This window comes from Cyrtonyx montezumae, unplaced genomic scaffold (genome assembly GCF_038088225.1).
Source record: "Cyrtonyx montezumae isolate F1298 unplaced genomic scaffold, pur_monq_1.0 scaffold_8, whole genome shotgun sequence".
Classification (NCBI taxonomy): Eukaryota; Metazoa; Chordata; class Aves; order Galliformes; family Odontophoridae; genus Cyrtonyx; species Cyrtonyx montezumae.
The window spans coordinates 98,291,052-98,317,694 of record NW_027072089.1 but is presented as its reverse complement, the minus strand read 5'-3'; the positions used below and the strand labels follow the sequence as shown (position 1 = coordinate 98,317,694).

At 39.8% G+C, this 26,643-nt stretch overlaps 1 protein-coding gene across 4 annotated transcripts in view; it reads left to right on the top strand.

Moving 5' to 3' along the window:
- LOC136058699 (engulfment and cell motility protein 1) overlaps positions 1-26,643 on the top strand; it is a 188,360-nt gene that overhangs the window by 46,791 nt on the left and 114,926 nt on the right. For 3 of the 4 annotated variants that reach the window (XM_065752356.1, XM_065752355.1, XM_065752354.1), the window contains exons 3-6: positions 1,181-1,330; positions 11,961-12,001; positions 12,881-12,953; positions 26,112-26,162. In XM_065752356.1, the coding sequence (XP_065608428.1) occupies positions 1,253-1,330; positions 11,961-12,001; positions 12,881-12,953; positions 26,112-26,162 (243 nt within the window). In that variant the 5' untranslated portion in view covers positions 1,181-1,252. Of the gene's footprint in view, positions 1-1,180; positions 1,331-11,960; positions 12,002-12,880; positions 12,954-22,022; positions 22,077-26,111; positions 26,163-26,643 lie in introns of those variants that run through there. The other variant, XM_065752357.1, reaches the window with a different exon arrangement.

Sequence of the window (26,643 nt, the reverse complement as noted above, 5' to 3'; positions counted from 1 at the left end):
TCTCTTGCCTTAGCTTTTTCAAGGGGTGCACGTGGTCCGTTCTTTAACCACTTCCTTCTTTTTCTGCTCAGAAGAGCTGCACCTCTGGGGACTTCTGCAGCTGCTTTCACTATGCTGAATGTGGTTGTGTTCTGCTAGGTCTCAGCAAAAGGCATAGGAAACACCGTGGTCTAAGATTTAGACTTTAAGTAGAGGGCTTGGTAAAGCAGGCGAGCGTGTTACTCCCTGCATGGGTTACTGTGCCTGAGAACTGCAGAGCTTTGCTACTTCATTGGCCATTTTGCTGCTGCTGAGCTGGGAGAGGAGTGAGGAAGAGGGAGGGACCTCAGAGAAGTACTACACTGCTTTGCAAATCGTATATTTTTATTACAAGGTTGCAAACTTCAAGAAGCTTTAGGCCCCTTAGGGATAGAACTTAAATTCTGCAAGCCTGTAGATTTGTTTCTTCCTCTTTCCTTTCCTTCCCCAAAATTCACAGCCTGTGCTGTTTGACATGCAAGTCTGTTGATATTCATGCTCTTGCAGAACCATGATGTCTTATGTAGCTGTCTGGTGATATTGTTATTGCCTACTGTATCCTTGTGTGTTCCTCTAAGATTTACCACAAAGCAGTATCTTTGACTCAGTTAGGTGAGGATGTGTGTGTGTATATGTGGAAACTGCTGCGTTCTGCCTTCTTCCTGACATCCTGGTTGCTATAGTGCAGTGATCTATTTGTGAACACACAGAAGATCATTGCTATAGTTAAAAGAAACAGTGTTTCCTGGCCATAACTTCCTGGGCAATCTCCTCTGGAGTGCAAGCTGCAAGTGATGCCATCACGTTCCCGGGGACCTGAGGAGTGACACCATAATAACAGTTTCTTCTAGTTTGTTGCTTTTCCCTACCAGCATATTTGATAATATTTAAAAATAGTTTCTCCATTTAAATCTGATGCTTGCCTATTATTCACTGTATATTTCAGTGCTTCAGCCATCTTTCAAACAGGCTGGCTGTGCAGTGTGTCGTGGCTTTGTGTCCTGTGCTTGCTTTTGTAATATGTGTGATTCTTGTGCTCCTGCACATGCATATACACAGATGTTTTCACGTACCTGCCCAGCCAGGGGAAACATAGGAAACAAAGCAGCGTTGGTAGAGTTCTGTCTGAACTGCTGTTATTTTTTTTCCCTTCTCCCTGCAGGTGTGAATGAGAGAGGCTCTCTGCAGTATTTAGTGTCCAGTTGTGCTGGCTCCGAAGAACTGCAGCGTCGCAATGCCCCCTCCTGCTGATATAGTGAAGGTGGCAATCGAATGGCCAGGTGCCTTCCCCAAGTTGATGGAAATTGATCAAGTAAGTGCCTGTGTGTGTCTGCTCCTGTGGACCTAGAGAGAGACAGACTGTGTACGTATATATGTGTGTCTGTATATATGTATGCATGTTTGTGTTTTTCTGTCTGTCTCTACATCTGTTTACTTACGTGCACATGTTTCTGTAAGTACGTACGTGTTATAAGGTGTTCTAGCAAAAGGGGTGTAACCCTCTTCCTCTGTTACTGCTTAATTTTTGATGTGTTCTGCTATGGTTTTTAATTTGCTTTTTCTTTTTAAACAGCTTCTAAACTGAGGCGTTTACTCCTTAGGTGACCCACTTAACACTTTTGAGCCTTAATTTTGTTCAACTGTGAAATTGTGGTAATGCTGTTACCTCCTGGCAGAAAGTCTTTGCAAATTCTTAGAGCCAGTGCTTTGCAATTATACTATGATCATGCTGAATGGTTGCAGCAAGTGCAGATTTTGGAACTTGAGCGGTGGCATGCTCTGAGCAGAGGAGTCTTTCTGTTCTTTGTGGGTTGTCCTGTTCCCCTGGTTGTTTTTGTTGCAGTGGCTGTATGGGCACGATTGTTTTTAGGCAAGGTACAGAAACGAATGAATTCAAATTTATGAATTAAACTCTGTCTGTGAGGGTTTTTGGGGGGCAGGGGGTGACAGGTTGAGTTATACAAGTGCTATATTTTATGTTCTGGATTTCTCAGATTTTTTTTTGTGGTACATGCATTCACATTTATGAATTAAACTATGTAGAGTATTTGTGGTGGTGGGTGAGCTGATTAAGTTGTACGAGTGTTGTATTTTGTTCTGAACTTCTGAGATTTTTTTTGCTGCATATGCATTAATACTGAAAGCAATGTTTTTAATATTTAACAGTTTCCTCATAATGTATTGAAAACCTACGTCATGCTACCTGTTTAATGTCTGTAAATAGTATTCAGAGCAAAGGAAAGCTTGCAAGCCTTTAATAGTGTGCTTATTGCCTAATGTATCTAGGGGCCAAGTACATTATGAAACTCTATTAAGGAGAAAATCTGAATTTGTGCTGAAAACATTTTACTGAAATAGAATCCTACTTTCTTTGTGCAGTGCAATCAGTTTCACTTCTAGTTAACCACGTTAGTGTGTGCCTACTATTTAGCACTTTTTTTGTACCTTGTTTTCCAGATCTGCCATGCTTCTCCATTTTCACTTGCTGTAATTTTTTAGTAAGCATATCTGTGTAGATACAAATCTCTTGACTCCTGGAGTGAAGAGTGGTTGACTTTTTTTTTCTTCTTACATAACAAATGGCAGACAGTGTGCACACTGTGTTCGGAGAAAGATGCATGTTAGTCATGATGAACAACAGCTTGTTGCTACCAAGTACTTTGGGGGGGGGATCAAATATTTTTTGTCTCCTTTCAAACATCAGCAAAATAATACTAAACTTACTGTTTTTAATTTACAAAAGGGCTTAAAATAACTCTACAGCCTCAACACATGCCTTATCTAAATTATTAGTTTTCTATTCTGGAAAATGTTTTTACCTTTATTATATAAGACTTGGAGAGAACAAGAAGGATGAATTCTGATGTTGGGTAGCAGTCAACTTCCCTATGCCACTGTATGGGGTGGAAAGGAGGAAAATGAGACTGACAGGGAGGGGGTAAAAACTAACGGTGGCCTTACTGTTCATGTAGTGGCAAGAGGGGCAATGAAGGCTAAAGGGCTTATTTCTCTCTGACATGGAAAATACAGATGTGGTGACAAGAAATGAAGATGGGAGAGATGTATCACTTTCCTGTAGGCATAAGCACAAACCCACACATTTACCTTTGTCAAGGATGAGAGAAAAGTGGATATGAGCCTTAAGAACATCCATACTGAGACATATTCCTAAACACAACTCTGCTTTTGCTTAACTTAGTGCTAACATTTTCCAGATCCTTTCCCTTAAAATGTGTATTTAGTTGAAGAGTTGATTTATAACTCAGATGGATTGCTCCACGGAATTGTAAACAGACAAAAGGAAAAGGAAAGCTGAAAACTCAAGTGACATGACCATGATTGACCAAGCACTGTAATCAGTCTATAGTGCCCATCTCCCAGTTGGGATCTGCTGAGTCAAGCACCATATGGCACACTTCAGAAACCGCACAAAATTTTATCTTCCTTACCTTTATCCTCCTGCTCTCATCCCTTACCAGAAAGAAAATCAGCATTTAAAAGAACAGCTCTGTATTATTAGCTTAAAGAACAACAGAAAAATAACTCACAGTAGCATAATGCAAGTTCTTCATCCTTCTGGGTGCTGAAATGGTTCCAAATATAGAAGTGAAAATACCATGGAAAAGACTAAAGGAAAATCTGTGTTTTCTTAGGTTGCTTGTTGAATATTCTTGGAAGCATTTATGCTCAGCTGTGCAGTATCCCAGTTCACCTACTGTGTATATGAATGTTTTGCTTAGCAATGAAGAGAATAAGATACTTTCAAAGTAGGGAATTTTACTGTAAATGCACAGTAATTGGCAATGGTATGTTGGAAGTTGCTGGACCTGAAAAGGGCTCATGAGTATTTTTCTGCCAAATGCTAGTGAACTTTGTTGAAAACCTCCCCTTCAGGTGCATGATTTCTGATGACTTGAATTTTCAGTTACAGAGCTTTTCTAGTTAATGCTTTGTCCTATGTTTCTGTAGAATTGTTGGCCTGGGTTAATCCGTGATGTTTTTAATGTTAAGCAGACAAAATTAGTCTCACTGGGGCAGGGAGGCTCCTTTGCACACGTAACATATAATTAAGTGCTTTCCTTAACCAGTGTCTGTGCCTAACCTTTCTTCTCATTCATTGAAATACACTATTTGATGTCAGGCCTTTGAAACTGCTTGCTTTTTGGAAAGTTGCTTTAAGTAAGAAGGGAAAACCTGCATATTACTTGCATCCTCCTCTTATTAGGAGGTGTCTCATTAAGTCACAGTAAACCTAGCAGCTGCCAGTTGCCTGTACGTGTTAGAGTTCACTTTAAAGCATGAGCAAACTAGTGTAGTTTTCTACTGTCTCTTTGAGAGAGAGAGACTTGAGTGAATTCAGTCACTTTCTTTCAGAATGTTATAGTTTTTTCATTTGGGTTTATTACTATTCCAAATATATCCTTAATTAAAAATTTTGGAAAAATTGTCTAGAGACATTGTGCTCCTCTGAAGTGTTACCTGTCTAAATTCTGTCTTGCAACATTAGTACTGTTGTGAAGGTTCATGTTCAATGAAGAGGTTTGACTGATTTATTCATATAGGGATGATCATCTACTTTTTAGGTCTTCCTGTTATGTAAGCAGAGGAAATGGATTGGTGTCGCATTTTGAATTGGGATCTTTGGGAGTAATTTTTAGGTATGCAGTCTGGGAAAGAAGGGAAATAAGTAGGTGCTGACTGCCTGTTACCTTCATCTCCAAATCTTCTGGTTTATTAATCTCAATTAAATCTCATGTTTGTGTGTTAATGTTGTATACTAAAACCAGAGTTTCTCTAAACTCTGTGATGATCTTCCTGACCACTGGAAGTAAACACTGTTCCTTTGTAAGGGAACAGTTTGTAATTAAACTTAGCTGTGCAGTCTCTTCCTCCAAATTTACTTTTATCGATCAAGTCATTAAATTTAGAATTAGCAGATGTGAATCTATGAAATTTGCTTTAAAAAAAAAAAAAGCAAAAAAACCCAACCCTGCAACCCAAAATAAAAAAAAAAAGACAGCTGCATTTTGCTTTTCGAAACACAATCTTGACCAGTAGGCAGAATTAATGGGAGCTTGGTCAAATGACAATGTCTTGTTAAAACACTGCAGAGCATCACATGGGGGGAGCCGTGGGCTGTTGTTCATTAATGCTCTCTCTAAGGGTTAGGTTTAATCTGCAAGCTTCTTTAAAGAACGTCTTTCAAGTTACTGTTTTCTCTTCCTTCTGCCAGTGTATAAGTACCGCTTTAATTGTGTTTTGTTGTTTTTTTGTTTCTTCAGAGAAGTCATTGCGCTTCTCTGCATATTAAAAGGAAACCAAAGACATTTTTTAAAGGGACTTTTCAAGTAGTTTTGGATTTCAGACCTGAGTCTTTTGGGTTTCAGACCTAAGTCTGGACCCTTGGGGAACGTTAATTGATTTAGCTCAGTGTTTTCACAGACTGTGTGGGGAGACGCAGTTCAAAAGCAGTTGTGAAATGCTTAATTAGAGAAGTGGCACTTCTGCCATGTGTGTGGACTACAAATTGTTGTAGTTCCTGTGAGTGCAGGGTACCAATATCAGCAGTATACCAATACAATCCTAGCAACACAAGTCTGAATGGATGCAGTATTAGAGAGCACCAGACTCCTTCAGGTAATGAAGGAGGAAGGAGTGTTGAGGTCTGCTTATACAAGATGCTGTACTATGAAGCATTGCTACCTATCTTTAGAAATGGCTCTGGAATTCTCCCTTAAAATCAAGGTGAAGCAGCTCACGATTAATTTTTTAGGGTAAGGCTTTCATATACTTTTATAAGTTTCTGGGAAAGGGAGAAGCACCTCTCTTCCTTCATCCCTAAAAGTGGGAAATAGACAAATGGATGAGCCAAAAGGTTGCTGACTTTTCCAAACAAACAAATGAAAAATCCCACTGGAATAATTTATATCAGTTTGTCAAAGTTAGGGCTTATTCAAAACCAACTTCTAAGTTTTAAACAAAGACTAACAGTCTTATAAATTTACTGCTTTCTGTTATACCTGTCTATATCTCAGTTTCAGACAACGAAATATGAAACTGTTTATAGTGCAGATAGCAATCAGGATATCATCACAGTGGAAATATTTAGCGTTTTCATTATCACTTTAGTTTTATTACAATCAGGGCTAATTAATTCAACTGGTAAGGAAATCATATCTACTAAGTTAATGTACTATTTTCTTTGTTGGAATAATGAAAGGTCTAAATTTTGTTTTATGTTACTGAAGAGCTTTTAATTTTTAACTAGAAATAAGAATAGCATTGGAAGGAATAATGCAGGGTTGTTTTTTTTAATGCATTGAGTATAATTCAATGTGCTAAGACGTGTTTATGCACAAACAGTACTTTGTTAACATAATCAATCATTACTAATTGCAAAAGATGGTGAAAAATATTTCTTATGCGATCGTAAGTATGGAAGCAGTCATCATTACAGCTTCAGTTCACTCTGTGGTGGCAGACGATCATCATGGGTAAAAATGTCATTTGTGTGTTATGTTTTATTAATCTGGCTGTGATCTTCTCCAAAGCAGTGTTCCTACTGGTAGGTTTGAGTCTTTTAAAGCTGTGAATTATCATCCCAAGCTGAGTGACTGTGACCTTATCACAAAAAAAAAAAAAAATAGATTTAATTAGAAACAAAAACAGAAGTCTTTGAATGCAGAGACAGACAGCAGGTAAACTTACCAGATTGTGGAGGCATTAGAGGTAGAGAAAGGTCAGAAATTTTCAAAGAAACAGAGGAGAAAAAAGATGGAAAAACTGAGTTATCTAATGAATGCTACTTACGCTTTCTACTTGGTGCTGTCTTCTCTTCTACGTTAGGAAATAGTTAAATTAGAGAAGGGAAAATAGATCCTGAAGCCATACTTGAAGTAATGTCTTATGGTCATGCAGAAATAGTGTCTCAGTATACCTGATCCCTGGCACAAAGCATGTTAAGGAAGAGCTTCGTAGGAAGCAAGTGGAGAGTTAGTAGTATTTTACCTTTTTCGCCCCGAGTCTGATTTTTTTCTTATCCTGGGTTTTGATGTCTTCAGCTGGTAGCCTTCTTAAGGCTAAGTTTTGGTTTGTTTATTTGTGGCGTTTTCTGTTGTTGATGTTGTGTGTTTGTTTTTTGAAACAGCAGTAATCTCATACCTTAGAAGTTAATTCTGCTATATTTAAAAGAAATCTTTTGTATAAGATGAGATTCCTGGAGTTAACACACCACTTGAATTAATTGTGAGGTACCTCATTCACATTCTGGCCAACTGGAGTATCCAGGAGTACTTTATAATTCAATTATATTCTCCTTCTGGGGCTCCAAGATTATACTACAAGAGAGATCTGTGAAAAAAATCCCTCAGAATAAAGTTTTGTGCCTTAGTGTGGAGACTTTTCTGCACTGGTAGGCCAGCAGCATGTCAGTCATGAGCTGTGGGCTTGCGGGGTGATTTAAATTTGGTTTTCAAAGGTATCCTCACCTAATAAAGTGGTTGTATGAAGAGCCACATCTTAAAGCCTCACTTTGTAACACTTCTGGTTCTCTGAATGCTATTTTAATTATGTGGTGCAAGTATATTGCAAATGTGCTGTAATCTACTGAGCTGGTCTGTAGTGCTTTATTACCTTTTAGTACTTCTGGTGAGAACTTTTGTCGTCCCTTACAAGTCCTTGAGGAAGCAGGAAATAGTGTAGCTTATTAGGATCCCAGGATGTGGAGTAAGAAGCTACAAAATTCTGTCTTGCTTGTTTTAGTAATGTTGTTTTTCACTCCAGAGCACTTTTTCTTTGTTTTACAGGCAAGTTATCATCTTTGTGTGATCTTTGGAGCAATGCTTAACTGTAGTGAAATTTCAATATTACCATTGCTCAGTGCCTGAGGAATGAGTCAGCTCTTACTGTTGCGCAGTGGAAGTCAGTGGAGGGAGTGGATTCCAGCAGTGGCTCAAATCAGGGAAGGTAGACTGAGCTGCCTGAAGACCAGAGCTGCCCAGGACCTTCCCCTTGTACAGGGTTGGCCCTTATAATTGGAGAAATCAACAGTGAAGTGAGGCTAGGAGCCAAGCCTCCTGGCATCTGGCATGCTGGTACTAGGCAGTCCTGCTACTGCTGTTGTAATCCCTGTAGTGCAGCAGGGACAGATGAAGCCTCTAATGATCAGAAGATGTACTTTTCTGTTTTGTAAAAGCCATAAAAATAGCTTTTGCACCAAAAGCTTTGTTAGCAGAATGGTAGCATTAATTACAGACAAAATGGTCTGTTTACTGGCTGTAGAGTCTGCTTTTTTGACAGATGTGCAATCAGCAACAGAACTTTGACACTGGATGTTTTCTGCGAACAGATGTGCTGCATCTGCTGTTTTTTGGCTTAACAGCAGCAAGAGTTAAGGTTTTTCTCTTCTCTCATTAGGAAGTGTCAGACAGAGAAAGCAAGATCCCAGTCCTTGTCCAAAACAAACAAACAAAACTATGAATATCTGCTAGCCATTTGAAAATTTGGCCCAAAGGAGGGTATTCTTCATAGCACTGTGGGGAGTGCACCTGTAACATGGGCTTCTGAACACATTTGGGCTTCTGTCTTAACACAAACACCATCTCTTTGATTTTTGAAATGCTTTAAGCTCAGGTTAGTGTACTTATGACTGAAATGGGCTTGGTCAGAATTGAATGTTTTGGGCTTTTGCTCATCTTGCAGTTTCCTGGGATCAAAACAGTCCAACCAGCATGCCCATGTTAAGTGCTGCTTATTTCTGTGGATGCTGTGGGAAGCTGTGGTGTAGGCATGGAAGGATTAAGCTGGTGGAGAAATAGGGAGAAATCTTGCACTGGAGGTTACATCAGAAGTGGTACAAAATATTGCACAGGCAGCATCCTGCACAGTGCAGAGTGGTGCTGAAGTCAACCCATGTTTGAGATCTTCATGTGCCTTACTGCATGCAGGCTCTATCCTGAGAGATAGGCAACTCAGTGTAGAAATGTCAGCTAGGTGTTGCTGCCAGACTACAGATACCAGTATGAGGTGTCACTGCACATTAAGTTTTACTGGGTGTGCAGATTCATATTGGTTCAAACACTGCCTATGCTTAGTGTTCTCTATGTCTGTGCAGACCAACAACTCATTAAGCTGTGCTGTCTTGTTATTGTTTCCCATTAGATTTCAGCTATAAATTTAGTATCTAGACTAGGGTAATGCTTTTATACTAACTGATGTACCCAGTGCAGGATGGTTGTGATGTGTTAGCTGAAGGAGTTATTGCCTAATAGGAAGCATAAGATTTGCTTTAATCTGTGTTATTTCATGCATTAAAGCTACAGTTTGATCTTCTTAAAGCTTTAAGAAGATCATCGCAGTGTGTGTAAAAGCACACTTCATTTTTGTTAGTGTAGGAGAGGACATCAAGACAAAAATATCCTGTCTAAAAACATTAGTACAAAATAATTGTTTAGATGAAGGGAATACTTTGAAATAGTTCTGGTTTATCTGATTGTAAGGAGTTCTTTGAAGCATGTTAGGTAATGAGGTGAAATTTTATTTATTTTGAACCGTAAATGCAGCAAAGACTTCGTGTGCATTTCCATAAAAAATAATTGTGTGAAGGAAGATTCCGTTGACCAAAACATCAAGTTGTTTCTCCTTGATAGCAGGCAAATATTGACAGCTGCACAAATATGAAACCTGGATCTCTGAATGGTCTGCAGAGGGTGGAGGTAAACTTTTCCCTCATCTTGGTTCATTAAACAGACAAAAACAACCTGACAGACAAGCTCATTGCTCACCCTTCTGCAACTTGTAGAGCAAATAATAGAGGGATTATTAGGAGCAGGAGCTTGTTAGGATTGTGAACACAAACTATTTTGCATTTGATAATTGGTAAAGCTTTCTGTAGCGCTATCAAGTGACTGGCAAGCTTTTTGTATCTCAAAAGATCTGCACTTCTTTCCTTCTGTTGCTGTGAAGTGACCTGTGCTTAGTCACTTCAGTACAGTGGCAGTGGTGCCTCATGAACAGCCAGCAGTACCTGAAGGACTGCAGGCTGCATGTGGGCCTTGCCCAAGCTCCAGGCAGCCCTGTGCTTCACCCTTTGGTGGGATAGTTTTCTGCTACGAACAGAAGAAAGAGAGCATTTGGGAGCTGGGGTTGATCACACAGGATTGTTGTTTGCTTTCCCTGTTTGTGTGTGTTTTCTCCCCTGCAGGGAGATGTGATTTTTGGTGTGTGTAGGGAGAAGCTGGCGCTGCTGGAAGCTGTAAAACTCCTCAGGGCAGGGGGGCAGCAGGTCATAGCAACCACATACAGGTGATACAGTAGCCTGAGGAACTGAAGAAGCTAATCAGCTTTGGGGAGGAAAGCCTTTCTTTTGTGTAACTGGCCTGGTCCGCTCCACTTGCACACGAGAAGTTGCAGGTGAGAAGATGCGTGCTGGTTGCTGCTGAGGAGAGCACTCTCACACTTCTTGCCTTTTCTCTCATGCTAGTATCCGCTGTTCATTTAGGACTGTAGCACATCAGATGAGGGTATTGATCCAGATGAAATCTTTTTTTTCCTTTTTACTACATGAGGTTTTAGCTGGGTCATGTTCCCTGGTGTCTTATTTGTGTGGTCACATGAAAACAGCAGTGGCTGTGAGAGAAGAAGGGTGGAAAGCAAGGGTCCAGAGGGTACAGCACAGGGGTACAGTATCCTTTCAACAGATGCTTTCATTCAGTTTTAGTTTAAATGCTTCTGTTAGTTATGTTTTTTGCCTGTGTATAAACAGGCTTAGTTGATTGGACTGTTGAAATAACAAATCCTACCCGAGTTTGACATGAGTGGGGATTCCCATCCCTGATTTTCTGTCTGGGCAGTGGTGCAGTTCAGAAAACGAATCCAAAAGGAAAAATAATTCTCCCTCCCATGCTGCTACTGAGCTGAATTTTAGCCTACTTTGTTTTCCACGGGAGACTGTGTCTTTTGGCAACAATGGTGGCTTCGGGGTTGTTTATGGGTTGTTGTGTGGTTCAGTTCATTTTCTTAATTATTTGTTTTTTAAGAATTCAGTGAATTGCATTTGGTGAAAGTAGAGAGGAATCTGCTTTGCTGCTTGAGTGATTTGAGGCATTTACACAAAGCAACAGATCTCTGTGACAGTATGTGTTGTCACCCATTCCTGGGGGGAAAAAAGAGCCTGCAGTAGTCCAAAATTGAAATTTACTCTGGTTCTTTTTGTCATGCAACTTCATCCATATTTGGGGGTAAAACCCATAAATTTTTTTAGCCATTTTCCAGAAGCACTTGTGTGTGCACCCTGTATTTATAACAATGTTCAGAGCACCGTTACCAGACTAGTCTGCTCCTACTTCTTTGAGACCCAAAGCATCAGGACTGTTTTACTCAGTCCAAATGCTTCTGCCTGCAGATACAGTGAATAAAGCAGAACTGATACATCTGAGATCTTAATACCTTCAAGTTATTGTTAAAACAGAGAGGTGCCTGTATATGCATCCTCAGTGAGGATTACTGTCATCGTATGAATGATAACTGAAAGGGACAAAAGAAGGTTTAAAAATATTGAATGCTTTCTTGCTTCAGATGTTCCTGGAAAATGCTCATGTTGGTATCTGAATGTTCTGTTTCTGCTGGGCAATGAGATGCAGTATGCACAAAAGACCCTTTGATTTCTCAGTGTGGAGAAGCTGAGTTGATGGTGTGTGGGTTAAAGATGCCAAAAAGGAATGATAATGTCATCAAGAATATGTGTAGAATTGCTGTCCTTATAGATTGCTGTCCTTATAGACCAAAACACCAAAAAACTTATAGACCCTTCTAAGCTTAATGTTGAAAAGAAAATGAGATACCACTAACTTGTTTTCTTCTTTGGAATCGGTGCCTTAGGAGTTATTTCAATGCTCAGGTTGTTACAACTCAGTGACTTTTTTTCTCCCTTTTTCTTTAACCAGAAAAAACCACTGTCCTCTATAATAAAAGAAGTCTGTGATGGGTAAGTTCTGCCATATACTATGCAGTAGATACTGTACCTTTTTCAGTTATTAAATTAACAAGGAGATAACTATTCTGAAGAAAAATTAAATATCCTTTATGACAAGCTGTTAGGTTATTTAACCTTGCAGTTGTATTATCTTTGGACTTTGAATTTGTATTGCATTTTGGAACAACTACCTGCAACATGAGGTTCCAAACAAAGCATTTCCATCTTATGTAGGTATTTCATTTAGCCAGTTTGTTGCTGTTCTGCACAGAGATGCTTTTTTACCCTTCTCACTTAATGGTTTTGGTTCCTGCAGCTCGTAGGTGAGGGAACTGCTGCCCTGGCTGTGGCTTGAATTTTCAAGCACTGTGCAAATACTGTTTCAAGCTAGTGCTTCCAAGGAGGAGAAGCTTGTTTACATTTACCAGGTTGCTGCTGAATTAATGACGTGGTGTTTTGAGCAATGTAATATATCAACTTAGCACTACAGGCATTGGGTATTGTATAAACTAGCATAAAATCCTGGTACTATGAATGTTTTTAATAATCTAGTGATATAACTACAAGCAAGGAATTAGACCTAGTTTTTGTAAAGATCAAGTATCTGGTCCTTATCAGCTTCTTATTGGAGCACTGGAGTGTCACTGTATAGAATAGGGCTTTGTTTCAGTTATGCAAAGGGGAAATACCTATTTTATGGAATGTATTTGTACTGAAGTTTTCCCTTCATAAAAATATTTGCTTCTTAAATTTTGGAGCATGTAATTTAGAACTATGAATGAGAAATACGTGGGAGGGGCGGGCATTTGTTTGATCATGGTTAAATTCTGCAAAGGATACGTTTTTATTTGAAACCTTGTTTTGTAATTAATTTATTTTCATCTTTCTAAGGTGGTCTCTTGCAAATCATGATCAGTTTGCACTGCAGCATGCTGACAGTTCTAACTTCTACATCACAGAGAAGGTTAGTAAATAATTCAACACAACTCTTGCATAGTCTATCAAAATATTTGCTACAATTTATTTTAAGCTAATGTATTATATATAATAAATATGGAGTTTTTTTCAGGATGTGATACCGATGAGGGTATGTGTACTGAGAAACCTAGTTCAATGATTTTGCACTGATTTCTTTTGTTCAGAAAGTTGAAATAAAAGGTTGAATGTGCAAAGCCCCTCATGTCTATCACCTTTAATCAGCCTTCAGCTGATTAAATGAGGCCCTCAGCTTTCATATTTGTTCACGTTTAATGTTCTGCCGAAAAGTCACGTGCAGGGAATTGAAATATGTGAAACATGAAGGGCTCTTTGAAGTCTGAGTAGAACTTTAGTGTGTATTGCTTCCCTCTTTGGCTGCTCATGTAGAAATAAGCTTTGATGACTGTGTAATATTTGCAGCTCCTTCATGCTTTCTGCCTCGTCTCTTTCCTCTTCTGTGTTCTGTTACTGCCTTTTTTTGTCCCCAGATAGCATGGCAGTGGTGATTCATGAAGTGATGCAATGACTTCAGCACAGAGTAGTGAAATGGCTGTAGCTGTAATAAAAGTGGAATGTCTGGTCTGAATAAATGGGGCATACTCATATGAATGAGACGATGTAGTACATTCATTCCTAGCATTACTGAAAGAAATGCTGAAATCACACACACACCAAATAAACAAAAAAAAATTGTTTGGAAGATTGCACAAGTTACTGCTGCAGAGGATGTATGCTTGCAGCCCAGAACATAAGAAGGGCATGGAGCTGTTGGGGAGGGCCTTGAAGATGATCAGAGGGCTGTAGCACCTCCCCTATGAGGACAGGTGGAAAGAGTTGGGTCTCTTCAGCCAGGAGAAGAAAAATACTCAGGGGAGACCTTAAAGCAGCCTGCCAGTACCTGAAAAGGGGCCTACAGGAAAGCTGGGGAGAGACCTTTTAGTAGGCTATATAATGACAGGATAGCTTTACACTGGAAAAGGGTAGATTTAGACTGGAAGAAGTTACTGCGAGAGTGGTGAGACACTGGAGCAGGTTGCCAAGAGAGACTGGATGCTCCTGTGCTGGAGGTGTTCAAGGCCAGGCTGGATGGGGCTTTGAACAACCTGGTGTAGAGGGAGATGTTCCTGCCTGTGGCAGGGGGTTTGGAACTAGATAATCTTAAAGGTCCCTTCCAGCCCAAACCATTCTATGACTCTGTGACAAACAGCATAATTCAGAAATCACTGATGTCAGCATGAAGATCCCCCAGCATCAGAGGCTTTTGAACTAAATAGACCTGAGCTTAGCTGTATGGAGGTAGAGAGCTCTTGTACTGCCTTGTTATCAGTTCAGTTTTGGCTTACTTTTAAACTGAGGAGTGGTTTTGTTTTGTTTTGCATTTCACTGTTGTTTAGGAACTGCTAAACATGACTGAGACATGAACTAACTTTTCTCTTGCTGTAATTCTTAACCCCACCCAAGAAACAGAGGGAACTTAGACACAGTTGAGCATTTAGAAAAACTAAATTTAGCAAGATTACTGGAGCAGTTGCTCATAAGAGTTCTGCTTTATTTTTTTTTCCAGCAGTCCAGTTTTTCATTTAACTGTTTGTCACCTCAGTCAACCTTCTCAACATGTCATAGTTTGTTTTGGGTTCTCCTGCTTTTTCTCTTAAAATAAAAATAAAAAATAATCTCTTTTCAAGTTTGAATTGACAGGCACTTAAAAGGGCATGTCAAGGAAATCTGTTAAAGTAATTATTGACTGCTGCATTTTTCCTCTACCCAAATAAAGCATTGAGACTGCTTTGCTAATTTTCCTGCTTTGTGATGCAACTTTCTTCAATAAGTTAGACACAGCTGAATCTGCCTGTTGATGTTTAGACTCTGGGTAGGACTGTGCATATTTCCAAGAAGGGTTGAACAAAATACAAAGATTTGTGGAAGAAATTTGTCCCGATACGACCAGAGGAGCCTTTCGGGCTTTGCTTCCACCTTTGGTGAGTAGGATCCTGTGGTTTTGGAGAAGATAGACATTTACTGTTCTGCATAAAAGGGAGTGTGATGCCTTTGCAAGTATTTAACTTACACTGTGGATGGAAAAGGATTGTCTTGTAGAACAGTTTGGATCATACTGCTGGGAGGACTGAGGTTGTTTATTCTCTACAGAAAATATGCAGTGTTTGACTCTGAGTCACATAAATAAGAGAGAAGAGCTCTAAATGCCACCAGTATTACTCAGATGTCTGTGACTTTTATTAGATATTGCTCAGTGTTTATCACTATTCGTTGGATGGAGGCTGTAAAGAGAGGCTTGTATAGGCTATCACCCCTTCTGTATACTTCCCTTCATTTGTGTATAGTGAGATACTGTTGCTTTCTGAATTAAAACATGAAAAACTCTGGGTATGAGGGGAAATACATGTGCCTTAGTGAAGCTACAGCACTAATGACTAGGCCATAAAAGAAATGTTACTTTAATTTACCTCTTAGAAGGAAACGAGCAACTCTTTTGCTACAGCTTCAGTTAAGTAAATATTTTTACTGCTCTCAGAGTAATGACACCATGTGTAAGTCATGTTTCTGCAGAGCCTGGGTGACTCCTAATTTGAGGTCCTCCAGGTAGAGATGTTTGGTGTTCTTTTTAAGTATGCTTAAACTTACCAGAAAGAAAATTAGTTTAATGAAACCTCGTACAAGATAACATTTTCACTTCAAGTTTCTCGTTACAGTGTAAGACCATCAACACATGGCTTACAATTATTTATGTTTTTGGGTGGCAAACAACATGTCTGTGTTTTGGTTGTCATATGCAGAACTACTTATCTTTTGTAGCTGACCTATATTTGCTGATTATACCATACATAAGTGAAAATAACACTCAGTTCTTTCTGTCTCTTCCTTTTTTTTTATGTCTGTACTTGGAAAAATGCCTCTAGCTGTAACTCCTTCAGACTGCAATAAGGGCAGTCTAGCAGATCTCGAGTCAAACTGTGTTTCTCCTGGAGATAGGGTTTATTGCAGGAGATGCAGTTTGGACAGCTCCCCCAGGTTTGGCTAAATCTGTGAAAGGGCAGTGGAAAACATTAATTATGTAGTTTGGCAGTTGTTTGTTGCTATTTTGTGTTTGCTTGTTTTTTTTTAAACACTTTAGAAATAAAAGTTGCATCAGCAAAAAAAGCAAGTAGGCACAGCTCTTAAGCTCAATCATAGTTGGTGTTTTAATCACGATGTGTTTGACTGTTACTGTATTGTGATATACATCTCTTTGTGAAATGCCCTTGTTATCATGGAGAGGATTTCCAGACAGGTCAGGCATCTGGGAACCTGAGTCCTGAACCAGGGTCATATCAGAATAAAAGTAATCTCTGCTTTATCCAGTCCAGGTTGTAGTTGAACATATGTTTGTGTGCATCAGGTGGAATAACTCAGGAGCACTATAGCCTTGGTAAGCTCCGTTTTAAAACAGAAGATGCTATGTAAGGAGTAGAAAATGACTGTATAATTGTGTGTGCTATATGGTTTTCTGGACTGAATACCATAACTTGGGGTTCTGTCCACTGTACTCCTTTGCTGGCAGAACTAGAAATCCAGGGACAGACAGCCGAGTGTCTTCATGCAGTTCATTTTGGGGTGAGACTGATCTTCATATCTTAAACTGGATGTGGCAGTGTCAGAAAAAATGTGATGAAAAGCTAGAAACGATTCAGGGAGTTGAGCAGCTGCCTCACAATGCGAGGCTTCCTTTAACATCTGCAGTACAAGAAAAGAGAATGCTGAGGAAACATGAAGGGAACAAAAGCGGTCAGGTCATGATGCTGAACAGCATTTTCTTCTCTTAGAGCTGGAGATAGAATATGTGGTTAGATATAACAATGGACTGACTCAGTGGGAAATTATTTAAATTCATTTTTAGTTGCTAGGACTTTTAATAAGGTAATAGTTAAAAGTTATGGGTAATTATTGATGTTGTATTTCTTGGCATAACAGGACTGTTCTGTTTTAGAGGAAATAGTGGGGTAGTTAATCTTTTGTAATATTTTATGGGAGATTGCTGGTAACAGGGAGACTATCTCATGGATTTTCACTTCAGAATTTAAAGATAGCATTTTCCTTGGAAAAAATAAGCATTGATGAGTGGAAGCTTCCTGCATGCTATTTACCTGTCCCTATTCAAAGATTACTGAAGCTAGCAAATAAAGCAAATTATAGCCATGGTATGGAAATAGTGTATACCTAATGATGTCCGACTCTACAACAAGTAAATGGTGGGCTGAAAATGCTTTCCTTGCATTAGATTTACAGCCATTCAGCAACATGATCAGTCATTAAGTCTGAAAGTTTCCTGTTCCTCCTCACTATGCTCGCAAAAAAGGAGGAAAATATCCAGAGTTTTCTTCTGTTAGATTCATGGTTGGATCTGACTTACTTTACAGCCATGCTGTCACTAGAATGTTAGGGAATGTAAGAATCAAGAAAGGAAGGGGGAAAAGAATGCTTAACTGTGCTGTTTTTTCCATAAATTTACAGTTACCCTAGCTTGAATTCTTTTGAAACCACACCCTAAAAAAGTCCGTACTTTGCATGATTTATTCATCCTCAGGTGGAGTCATCTGCAAAACCATCATCATTAAGTACCACTTGCTGTGCAGAGTGACAGTGCTATGTGCAGACATCCTTCTGATGGATTAAAAAAGAAAAGGCACGCGTTATTTTTAACCATGTCAGTTCCCCATTTCAAATAACCACAGACAGTTGTACTCATAACATGGAAGTTAGAGGCAGATAACAAGCAGTACCTTGCCCTCCGAGAAGTTAGAACATAAGTGCAGTGCCCTAAAAACTAAACATCAGGAAAGATGGACTTAGCTGGGCGTATGCTATTGTTGGTGAGGTCATGTGGGGAAATCAGACAGGGAAGTGAAATGGACTTTAAAAATAAATAAAAGGGTTTGTCATGTTGAAATTAGTACTCCGGTGCAATTCACTCCATGCGTTCATGTACAGTACCCCTGAGGGCCAGAGAAGGAGCAATAGCTCCTTATCGGATGCTGTTCTTAAGAGAAGTAGAAGACGACCCAAGCTAGGATGGTGATTTGAAGTCACCTTTGACAATCAAAATCATACCTTGTTATAATAAGATGAAGTCTCGCTTTTCAGTCTCTTGTTCATTCCTACCACTGTTTCTCCATGGCATAAACAGTTGTATAACTACTGCATGAGTCAGTAAGGGAACTAACCCAACAGAAAATTTACCATTTTGAGGTTTTGACAGATTTGTCAGGGAAAAGACAGAAGTGAGTATTATAGCGTAAGCAGGAAAGAGAGACAGCTCATTTTGCAAGTAATAAATGTGAAACTGCACTGAGACTTGTTTAAGGGGAAGCCTGCAGGTGCTTGTATTCCTTTAATATGGGCATCCTGCTGTTCCTGCCTTGCCTGTGCCCTTCCCCTCAGACAGAGTCTGTAAGTAAGGCATCCCTTCTCTGTTTGTGGCAAAATCTGACTGTAATCACAGGTTCATTCCATATCAGTGTAAGATAGTTTAATGTCCAGTTGAAGAATAGAAGATGTCCTAGCTGTTAAGAAAAGCCAAATTTCCCTCCTCTTCCCATGCTTTCTTTAACTCCTCTCCAGTGCATTTTGTGGCACAATTCCAGGGTCTTGCCTTGTGCCTTACATCAGATCATGCAGTCTTTGTTAAGCAAAGGTAATGAATTAAAATGGGATGAGATGATTTCCACTTCCCACACCACTCTGAGAAGTTGTCCAAAAAAAAAAATAAAAAGTGTAGCTAGTATGAAGGCAGTGACAGCACCTCCTGGGAAATGGAGGAGAAATCAGGATGGTCCTTGTTCAGTGGTAAGCTGTAATGGTGTTTCACTGCACCTTATAAAACCACCCATCTCTCTAAATAGGCTCTTCTTCAAGGATGAAGAGCGTTTAAAGAACATTCTTCTGTCAGCTGAATCTCCTATAGAACTGTTTCATATATCTGCTAAACTGGAACAGTTGCCCATTGTCTGTAGTGTACTGTGCTAACATGCTAGTGCTGTAACAAAAGGACAAATATTTTCAGAGCCTTTCCTATTTAGCTGGTTTGTGAGGCAAATTTACAAATTAATTTCAGAAAAATGTGTACACAGAGGGACTAGAACATTTAACAGTTTGATAGAACTGAATAATTTTTTTTGAATATTTAAATTCCTGAAAACTGGGACAAGTTTGCTTGAGAAGGATGACCACTGTCCTTGAAGTCAACCTCAGTGAAGTGGAATTGAAAGTCATGTAAACATATCCATAGTCAAATTTTGCTACTGTCCACTGGAGAAGTACACTCATGTCCCCCTTTGTGTTTTTTTTTTTGTTTTTTTGTTTTTCGCTGGAGTCTTCAGGGCAATGTTAGTAGCAACCATCAAGCAGGTAGGAGTGTGACCAGTCTGACCCTGTGTGCTGCCTATAGCATTGGCAGTTTCTGTGCAGGTGCCACAATAATAAGTTCAACAGTGTGAGGGGAGTGCCATATCACACTGATGGTAGAGTGAATGCTGGACACTGGTCCAGTTCAAGTCTGGATCATTTATGTATCATTACTAATGAGTATATTTAAATGAGTAATGCAAAAGGGTGCGTAAAAGGAGGAGGTCACTTTATAATATCTCTAATTCTCTGCTTCTGTTCTAATTTCCATTCTCAGCTTAGTAGGAGGTCCTTCAGTGGATCGGAAACCTTAGTTATTCAGTCTTCCAACTCACCGAAATTCAGTTGATTTATGAAAACAGTTAAAATGCTAAAAATGTGAATGAAAAAGCCTTCAAAAAGAATCCACTCTACAAATTGTTCTCTTCTTGTCCTGTCATTTGCATATACTCCCACACAAGGAGCCTTTAATGGCATGATGGAATTTCACATGAATCTACAACTACAAGTTGTATTCAGCAAAAATTCAGTCACAAGCAAAACCACCTTTCAGAAAGGATAAGCACCTGTGACTCTAGCCTGCTTCCCAGCTTGAGGAAGGCAAGGGTTAAAATGATTTTCCACGTGTAAGCACAGCAAGGAGCTGAATGTTGGCAATGAGAGCAAGGTGAAGACAAGTCCCTTTGCAGAAGGGCACAGAAGTCTCAAAATAAATGCAGGGAACTCAGTATCTGCGTTTCTCCTTTTCGTGCTATAAGCACATAAGGAAACAGAGGTGGCTGGTAAGAAGATAAAAATCATAGAGTGGATGTCTTAAAAGGCATCAGATTAAAACAAAAAATCCAACTTAAATAGCAACTGAATAAAAGTGGACTACGGTCAATAAACTCAATGAGTAAAATTTAATTCAATAATTTAAGAACAGTTTGATTAAAAACAATGTAGAAAATGACACTACTATCATTATGTGCTGAGTTGATCTTAGTGATGGCCAAAAATCCCTCAGTGTTAGCATTTTATTCCCAGTAGTTGTTGTGATACTGTCACCACATTCTGGCTTTAGCAGTGAAGCCAACAGGAACAATGTTCTTCCCCAGCTCCATGCTCTTCCAGTCCCCTGTACTGCTGTTTATCACACCTTCAGATCTGACAGGGTAACCATTTGTGAGGCTGTGATGTAAGCTGAACAGCTGCAGTGGTCCAGCTCCTTTGCCATCTTTTGTTCTTAGAGACCAAGTTTTAGCTGAAAGGGCTCCCTCTCAGACACAGAGCCCATAGTGGGCAGTGCAGATACAAATGAATCTAGCGAAGGCAGGGCCATGATTAAGGTAAGGGACCACACATTCAACTGCATGAAGTTATTGTGTCAAAATGAAATTATGTTTTCTGGCTGGTTTAAAATAGCACTCCTGATGATGCGTGACATTATCTGGCTGCTGCAGCACACTGAGTCAGTTCTTTAAGAGAGACCTGTCTTCTCCTCAGTTGTAACTTAATGATAGTCATTATGCACAATCAAAAATGGCAGTTAGTTATCATACTTGCCCATACTCATCTTGATGAAGATGTTAATGGAGCTGCTAACTCAAGCACCGAGTATATTTTATAACTCTAATTTTTTGTTGTGTTAGTTCGGAGGAAGGTATAATAAAATAACAGTGGTGTGGAAATAGGGAAGAATCAACTACTTAATGATGTAAATATGTAAAGAATTTTGGGTTTCTTGGCTGTTGTTCATTAGCCTGGTTAGAGATGCCTGTGAGTAAAACTAGTCAAGGGTAAAAATAGTGCTGAGTGAGCTGTAAGCACAGCAATCAGTGCTCGTAGGTTTTCCTCAAATATGTTGAGAAAACATTCAACATCCAATCTATTGCAGTAAACTGAATTATGAGATATTTTGCTTGGTATAGGAGGTTATTATAATGCAAATACATGGCAAAATAAACCTCAGTGTTGTTTGATGGTTGTTTTTTTTTTTTTTTTCACTGAAGTCTGCCTCCAGAAAAGCTCTCAAGAAATGGCAGTTTTTTTGATAGCATCTTTTGAAAGCAAATGCACATACCATCACCCCTCCCCAGGGTTTGGAGGACTCCTAATGTTCTGTTAACCCTGCTGTTTACATGCAAGCCTCTTGTATGAATTTTGAGCAAAGCTGACTATGGCATAATAAAGGCGGTGTTTTGAGAAGTGACAATCTTGTGGAAAATGATTTGGGTTCGTGTTGCTCCAGCTGGTGGACTTGAAAGTTTGAAGTCCCTAAGAAGAGAATACAAACCAAGCAGTCTGGGCATCCTCTACTCTTGCAGTTTTGTAGTTTTTGTATTTGTATTATTGTAGTTGCGTGTTGCAAACTCAGCTCAGAAAGCATTGTGCAGAGCTGCGGTGCTTGGAAATACTATATATCCAGTTAGAATGAAATCTTTTGAGTGTAGATGCTTGCTAGGTGTAATATTGCAAGTGGGACTTATTTGTATCCATTATGTGACTGTTGTCTTAGTCCTAGATAATGTTTATAACAGATTTTCTTGTCACGGTTTCCTTAGGATCAGGAATAAGTTGCAGAGGAGTAAGCTTTCTTAATGCATATAAACAGCGTGAGCCATGTCTATAAACCTTATGTACACATGAGAAACATTGAGATCAGAAATGTCTTGGAAGAGCTGCCCCCTAACCCTGCAGGTGGTGGTGCACCCTGTCCTGAATAACTGCGGTGCGTATGAGTGCAATTGCCAAAGCCAGGCTGCTGAGCTGGAGTGACGTTCTGTTATTGTAGAAAGGCAATCCGCAGGATGCTGTCCCTAATGCTAAGCAGATTAACTGTGTATAAATGTTGCGATTGAAATTAGCTGGCACGCTGAACACGGCATCACACAGTTCACGTAGGAAATCCTCTTGGCTTAATTGTATGCTTTAAGGCTGTTTCCTGGTAGGTGCTTAAATCATTAGGTAGCGTGGATAAATGAAATTGGATTTTTGATTGGGGAGCAACTAATGCTTTGCAAATTTTGGCTAGACTGCTGCGTTAGAAACTTGATGCTTTGGAAACTTTTGAGTAAAATGCATGGGCAATATTCCTTAAGTCTTCATCTAGATCAGAAATTGAAGAAAAGCTGGCTCTCGTGACAACAGTGACTGAGTTTACGGTTATAGGACAGGACAGAAAGATGTACTTTTTTGTGAGCAAGGCATGATTAGATAAACATCTATGCTCTTGTGGGCTGTGGGCTCTGACCTGCAGTAGAGCTTTGAGTGTGAAACCTTTGGAGTCTCAGATTTAGCTCGGTAAATAAACAGGCCCCAACAAAACTTAGAGGGATGCTTTTATACTGTGTGTGCACTCCTGTTCCTTTGCTCTTTTACGTAGAACCTGCTGACATCCAATCACTAGGGAATAGCTTTCTCTTGTTTGTCTGCATGTGGTGTCTGAACTTCAGGTGGTTTATCAGCTTCCCTTTTTATTCTTGTTTTAAAATTCTTCTGGCTATAGAGAGATATCTATCCACAAGAATTGTTCTTATGTAATTAGAGGTTTGTTTTTTAACCTGCGTGCTTGACTGAGCAGAGCATTTTAGCCTGAGCCCAACTTTTTATGGGTTAGGGTGTCAGCTTATGACAAAACTGTAAGTGAATGAAGTGTTAAGCATGCTTTCAGACTGAAGTGAAGGTAAAACAATGGCTTTCAGGCTGTGGTTGACAGTTTACTTCTACCATAAAGGGAAGGTATGATTTCCCCCTCACGTTTTCCTTGTTCTTTTCTCTCCACAACAGTTTCATTGCTCCCAAATATGTGATTTAGCTATCTTTCTTGTGTTAGTGCTGGTGCTGAGCCCTTGCAGAGCTTATTTCTGTTTATTAGCCTGACAGAAAACTCTTTCCAAGACTGTTCTCTGCCTCTTTAGTGAGGTTGTGAGACTGACCTGTGAGCAGACCTGGTGCAAGGTAGATAAGGGAGCACGTATGAAGTAAAGTTTTGAAGGGACACCCTCACTCCATTTTGTAGTGCTCAGCTGCTCAGTAAAGTCTTCAGGTCTCTTGATATCACAGCAATTGTCTCCTCACAAAAAGCCTAGCACCTTGTGTTTGCAAAGGGCTAAGGATGTTTGCACAGGTGACTGTTCTGGCCCAGACGAAATGACTTGTTACACCACAAGCTCATTGGTGTGGCTTATTTGATAGTTCACGTTAATTATAGCAGGAAACAGGAGAAACTCTGTGATTAAAATTGTGCTGCTGAAAAATAAGCTTGTGTGGGTGCTCTTTATTTATGTTTAAGAACTGTCTATTTACTTCACTTCAGTGCTTTCAAAGTAGTGTTAGTGGACTAGTAGAACCATAGAATCAAGGTCATCAAGTCCTGCCATCAACATAACACTACCAAGTCTTATCAAGTTCACCACTAAACTATGTCCTGAAGTGCGGTATCCACGTGTCTCAAACATCTCCAGGAATGGGGACTCACCACCTCCCTGGGCAGCCTGTTGAAGTGCCTGACCAGCCTTTCCATGAAGAAAAATTCTTCCTGATATCCAATCTTAATCTCCTCTGCTGCAACAAGAGGTCATCACTTGGTGTCTTATCATTTTCGCTTAAGAAAAGAGGTGGACACCTCTTCACTGCAGCCTCTTGTTGGGTAACTGTTGAGAAGGATGAGGCCTCCAGAGGTCTTCTCTTTTCCAGACTGCCCCAGTTCCCTCAGCTGCTTCTCATAGGTCTGGCTCCAGTGCAGAGCCTTGGAGAACACCACCAGTGCTGGTCTGCCAGCCAGATTATCTTCCGTTGTTAGCAATCTTTTTTGGCCTGGCTGTCCAGACAGTTTTTTACGTACATCTACCCAAGCTATGAACAGCTTCTCCAGGAGAATGCTTTGGGAAACAGTATCAACTACCTTGCTGTGGTCCACAACATTTTCCTTGTCCTCTAAGTTTGTCCTCATCCAAATGAAACTGATGGGACTCCATGCATGCATATGCACATATGCTGGCCTAGCCCAGATGAGGTCTGGAGGCTTAGCCTAAGCTGCTTATGGAGGCAGTGGTAGTTGAGGCTGGCTATCAGTCCTGAAACAATTATTTTTATTGAGTTCCACAAATCAGGAAGTGGTAACAGTTTAAGCTGCCTCAAGTGTTTGCAAAGTGAGTTTGTTTCAGTGCTGATTGAGATTAAACCTCACAAATGCAACTTTGCTGCTTCGTAGAGATTGCTTAGATATGAGGAGAAGTATAGCTGGATCTGATGCTGTTTTACTACTGGAGGAACAAATTTGGCACGTTGTTAGTGTTATCTCTGTTGTGTATTTAGCCTTTTTTTAACTCTCTGAAGAGTAGAATCTGGCTGGCATCCCTGGGGCTGCTCTGGCAGGAAGGCGATGACACTCTCAGGAGAAGATTGCTAAGGGGTGAGATGAGTTAGCTGCATATGCAAACAAAGATGCCATAAAAAACGTCTCCCTTGTACCCGCTGTGTTGTCTGACACTTTAAGTACTTCATTTAGAGTGAAGAAGTGGTGTGGGTGGACGGTGATCCTGCGGGTAACTAGAACCAATCCCACAGAGGACTTACATTCCAAGAAAGAGACAATGTGCTGGAGTTTTATTTTGGGACTACTTGTCCTGGTTTCAAGCAAGATTTGTCCTGTTTTTAGCATTTTGGTTTTGAAATGCATTTGATTGAGAGCTGAGAGAAGAAATCAAACTGGGATAAACTGCCTGAGAATAAATCTATCTTAATTTATTTGGCTAAACATCAGACTGCAGAAAACCTGCAATGAGATGTTTAGAGCAAAATTAGCCCTTCTCTCTCAGTCTATAAGGGATTCCTCAGATTCCTTTGTCAACTTAGGATATCAGCCCATGAGCAAACAGACAAAGGAGCCATAAATGTGACTGTGAGCATACACTGCATTGTGCAGATGTGGTCAGTGCCTGTTAGTACACTGGTAATGCTAAGTACAGTGCCCCAGTACTTTGTAACTGTAGGTGCAAGAGACAGCTTGCTGCAAGGGAAGCAGGCTCCCCTGTGCTAACCACACAGTGAGACCATGCATTTGAGCATTGCCCACAAAGCTGTGAGGACACTGTAAGTGTACCCTGTAGCTTATACCATGGTAGCTTTTTGATCTACCCTTAGCTTTAGTTTAATTGAGCATCTCATACAAGCTTAACCAAAATAAAATGTTTAATGCCCCCTCTTTCTGCCAGCAGGGTTAGGAGAATGACTTACAGCATGGTTGAACTTTAGTTACTGCTAACAGCAGGGCTTTTTTTTTTTTACTTGGAGGGAGAATGCAAAGTCGTGGTGGCAGAGCTCAGCATTTGGTTCCAGTGGTTTAGGTCAGCATGTTCTTGTTATAGAAAATGGAGAGCCAGTGGGATAAAACTTAAGTCCTGCAGATGTTTAATGACAGGTTTTAGCAAACTTACAAACTCTTCAACTATGTGGCACAGTATTAGAGCCAGACACTGTGGACAGTATATTTCAAATAAATATTTAGAAGTTGCCAGTAGAAGCTAAACTTTGAAAAATATGAAATCATTCACAAAAGATTTCAGATTTGTTAAAGCTGCTGATTTCTTGAAGCTGTAACAGGGAAGATACTGCATACACATTAGCGCACATGTCAAAGAGGAAAGCTTTTGCATGCAAACAAGGGAAAAATGTTGTTCCTGTTTTAGTAAGACATTTTGTTCAATGAATATTTGATCTTTTTATATGTCTTAAAGAAAACTCTATTGTCTTTCTCTTTCAGAATCGCAATGAGATAAAAAATGGAGCAATCCTTCGATTAACAACATCTCCTGTGAGTTACCATTCTGTTCCTCTCTCCCTTCAAAGTAAAGATTTCATTAGTACAATCGCTGTGAACTACCTTATGTGTTTTCAAGCTTTAGACACACTATATCCCCCTACATAAAACAGTGATTGTATGTTCACAAGATTACTCATGTTATTTGGTTTTGTTTTTTTTTTTTAATTAAAGGGGCAGGGACAGTATCTGTGAGTGAAATTCTGTGATAGGGTCGACACAATTGAGTATTTTTTTTGTTTCTTGCTTCTCTCCCAATGGGAACAGCTTTCATGTCCAAGTTACCTCTGCCTCCCTGCTGACACTGCAGTTTCACTCAAGTTCTCTTGTCCTGCCATGAGCTCAGAGCCAAGAGAAAGGCTTGTGGGTTGAATCTGGGGAGCTCTTCTGGGCAGTGCAGGTCAGAGCTTTCCTGCAATCTGGGTTTCTACTGAGTGCTCAGCAACTGTAATGTTGAAATATTTTTGCTGGGATT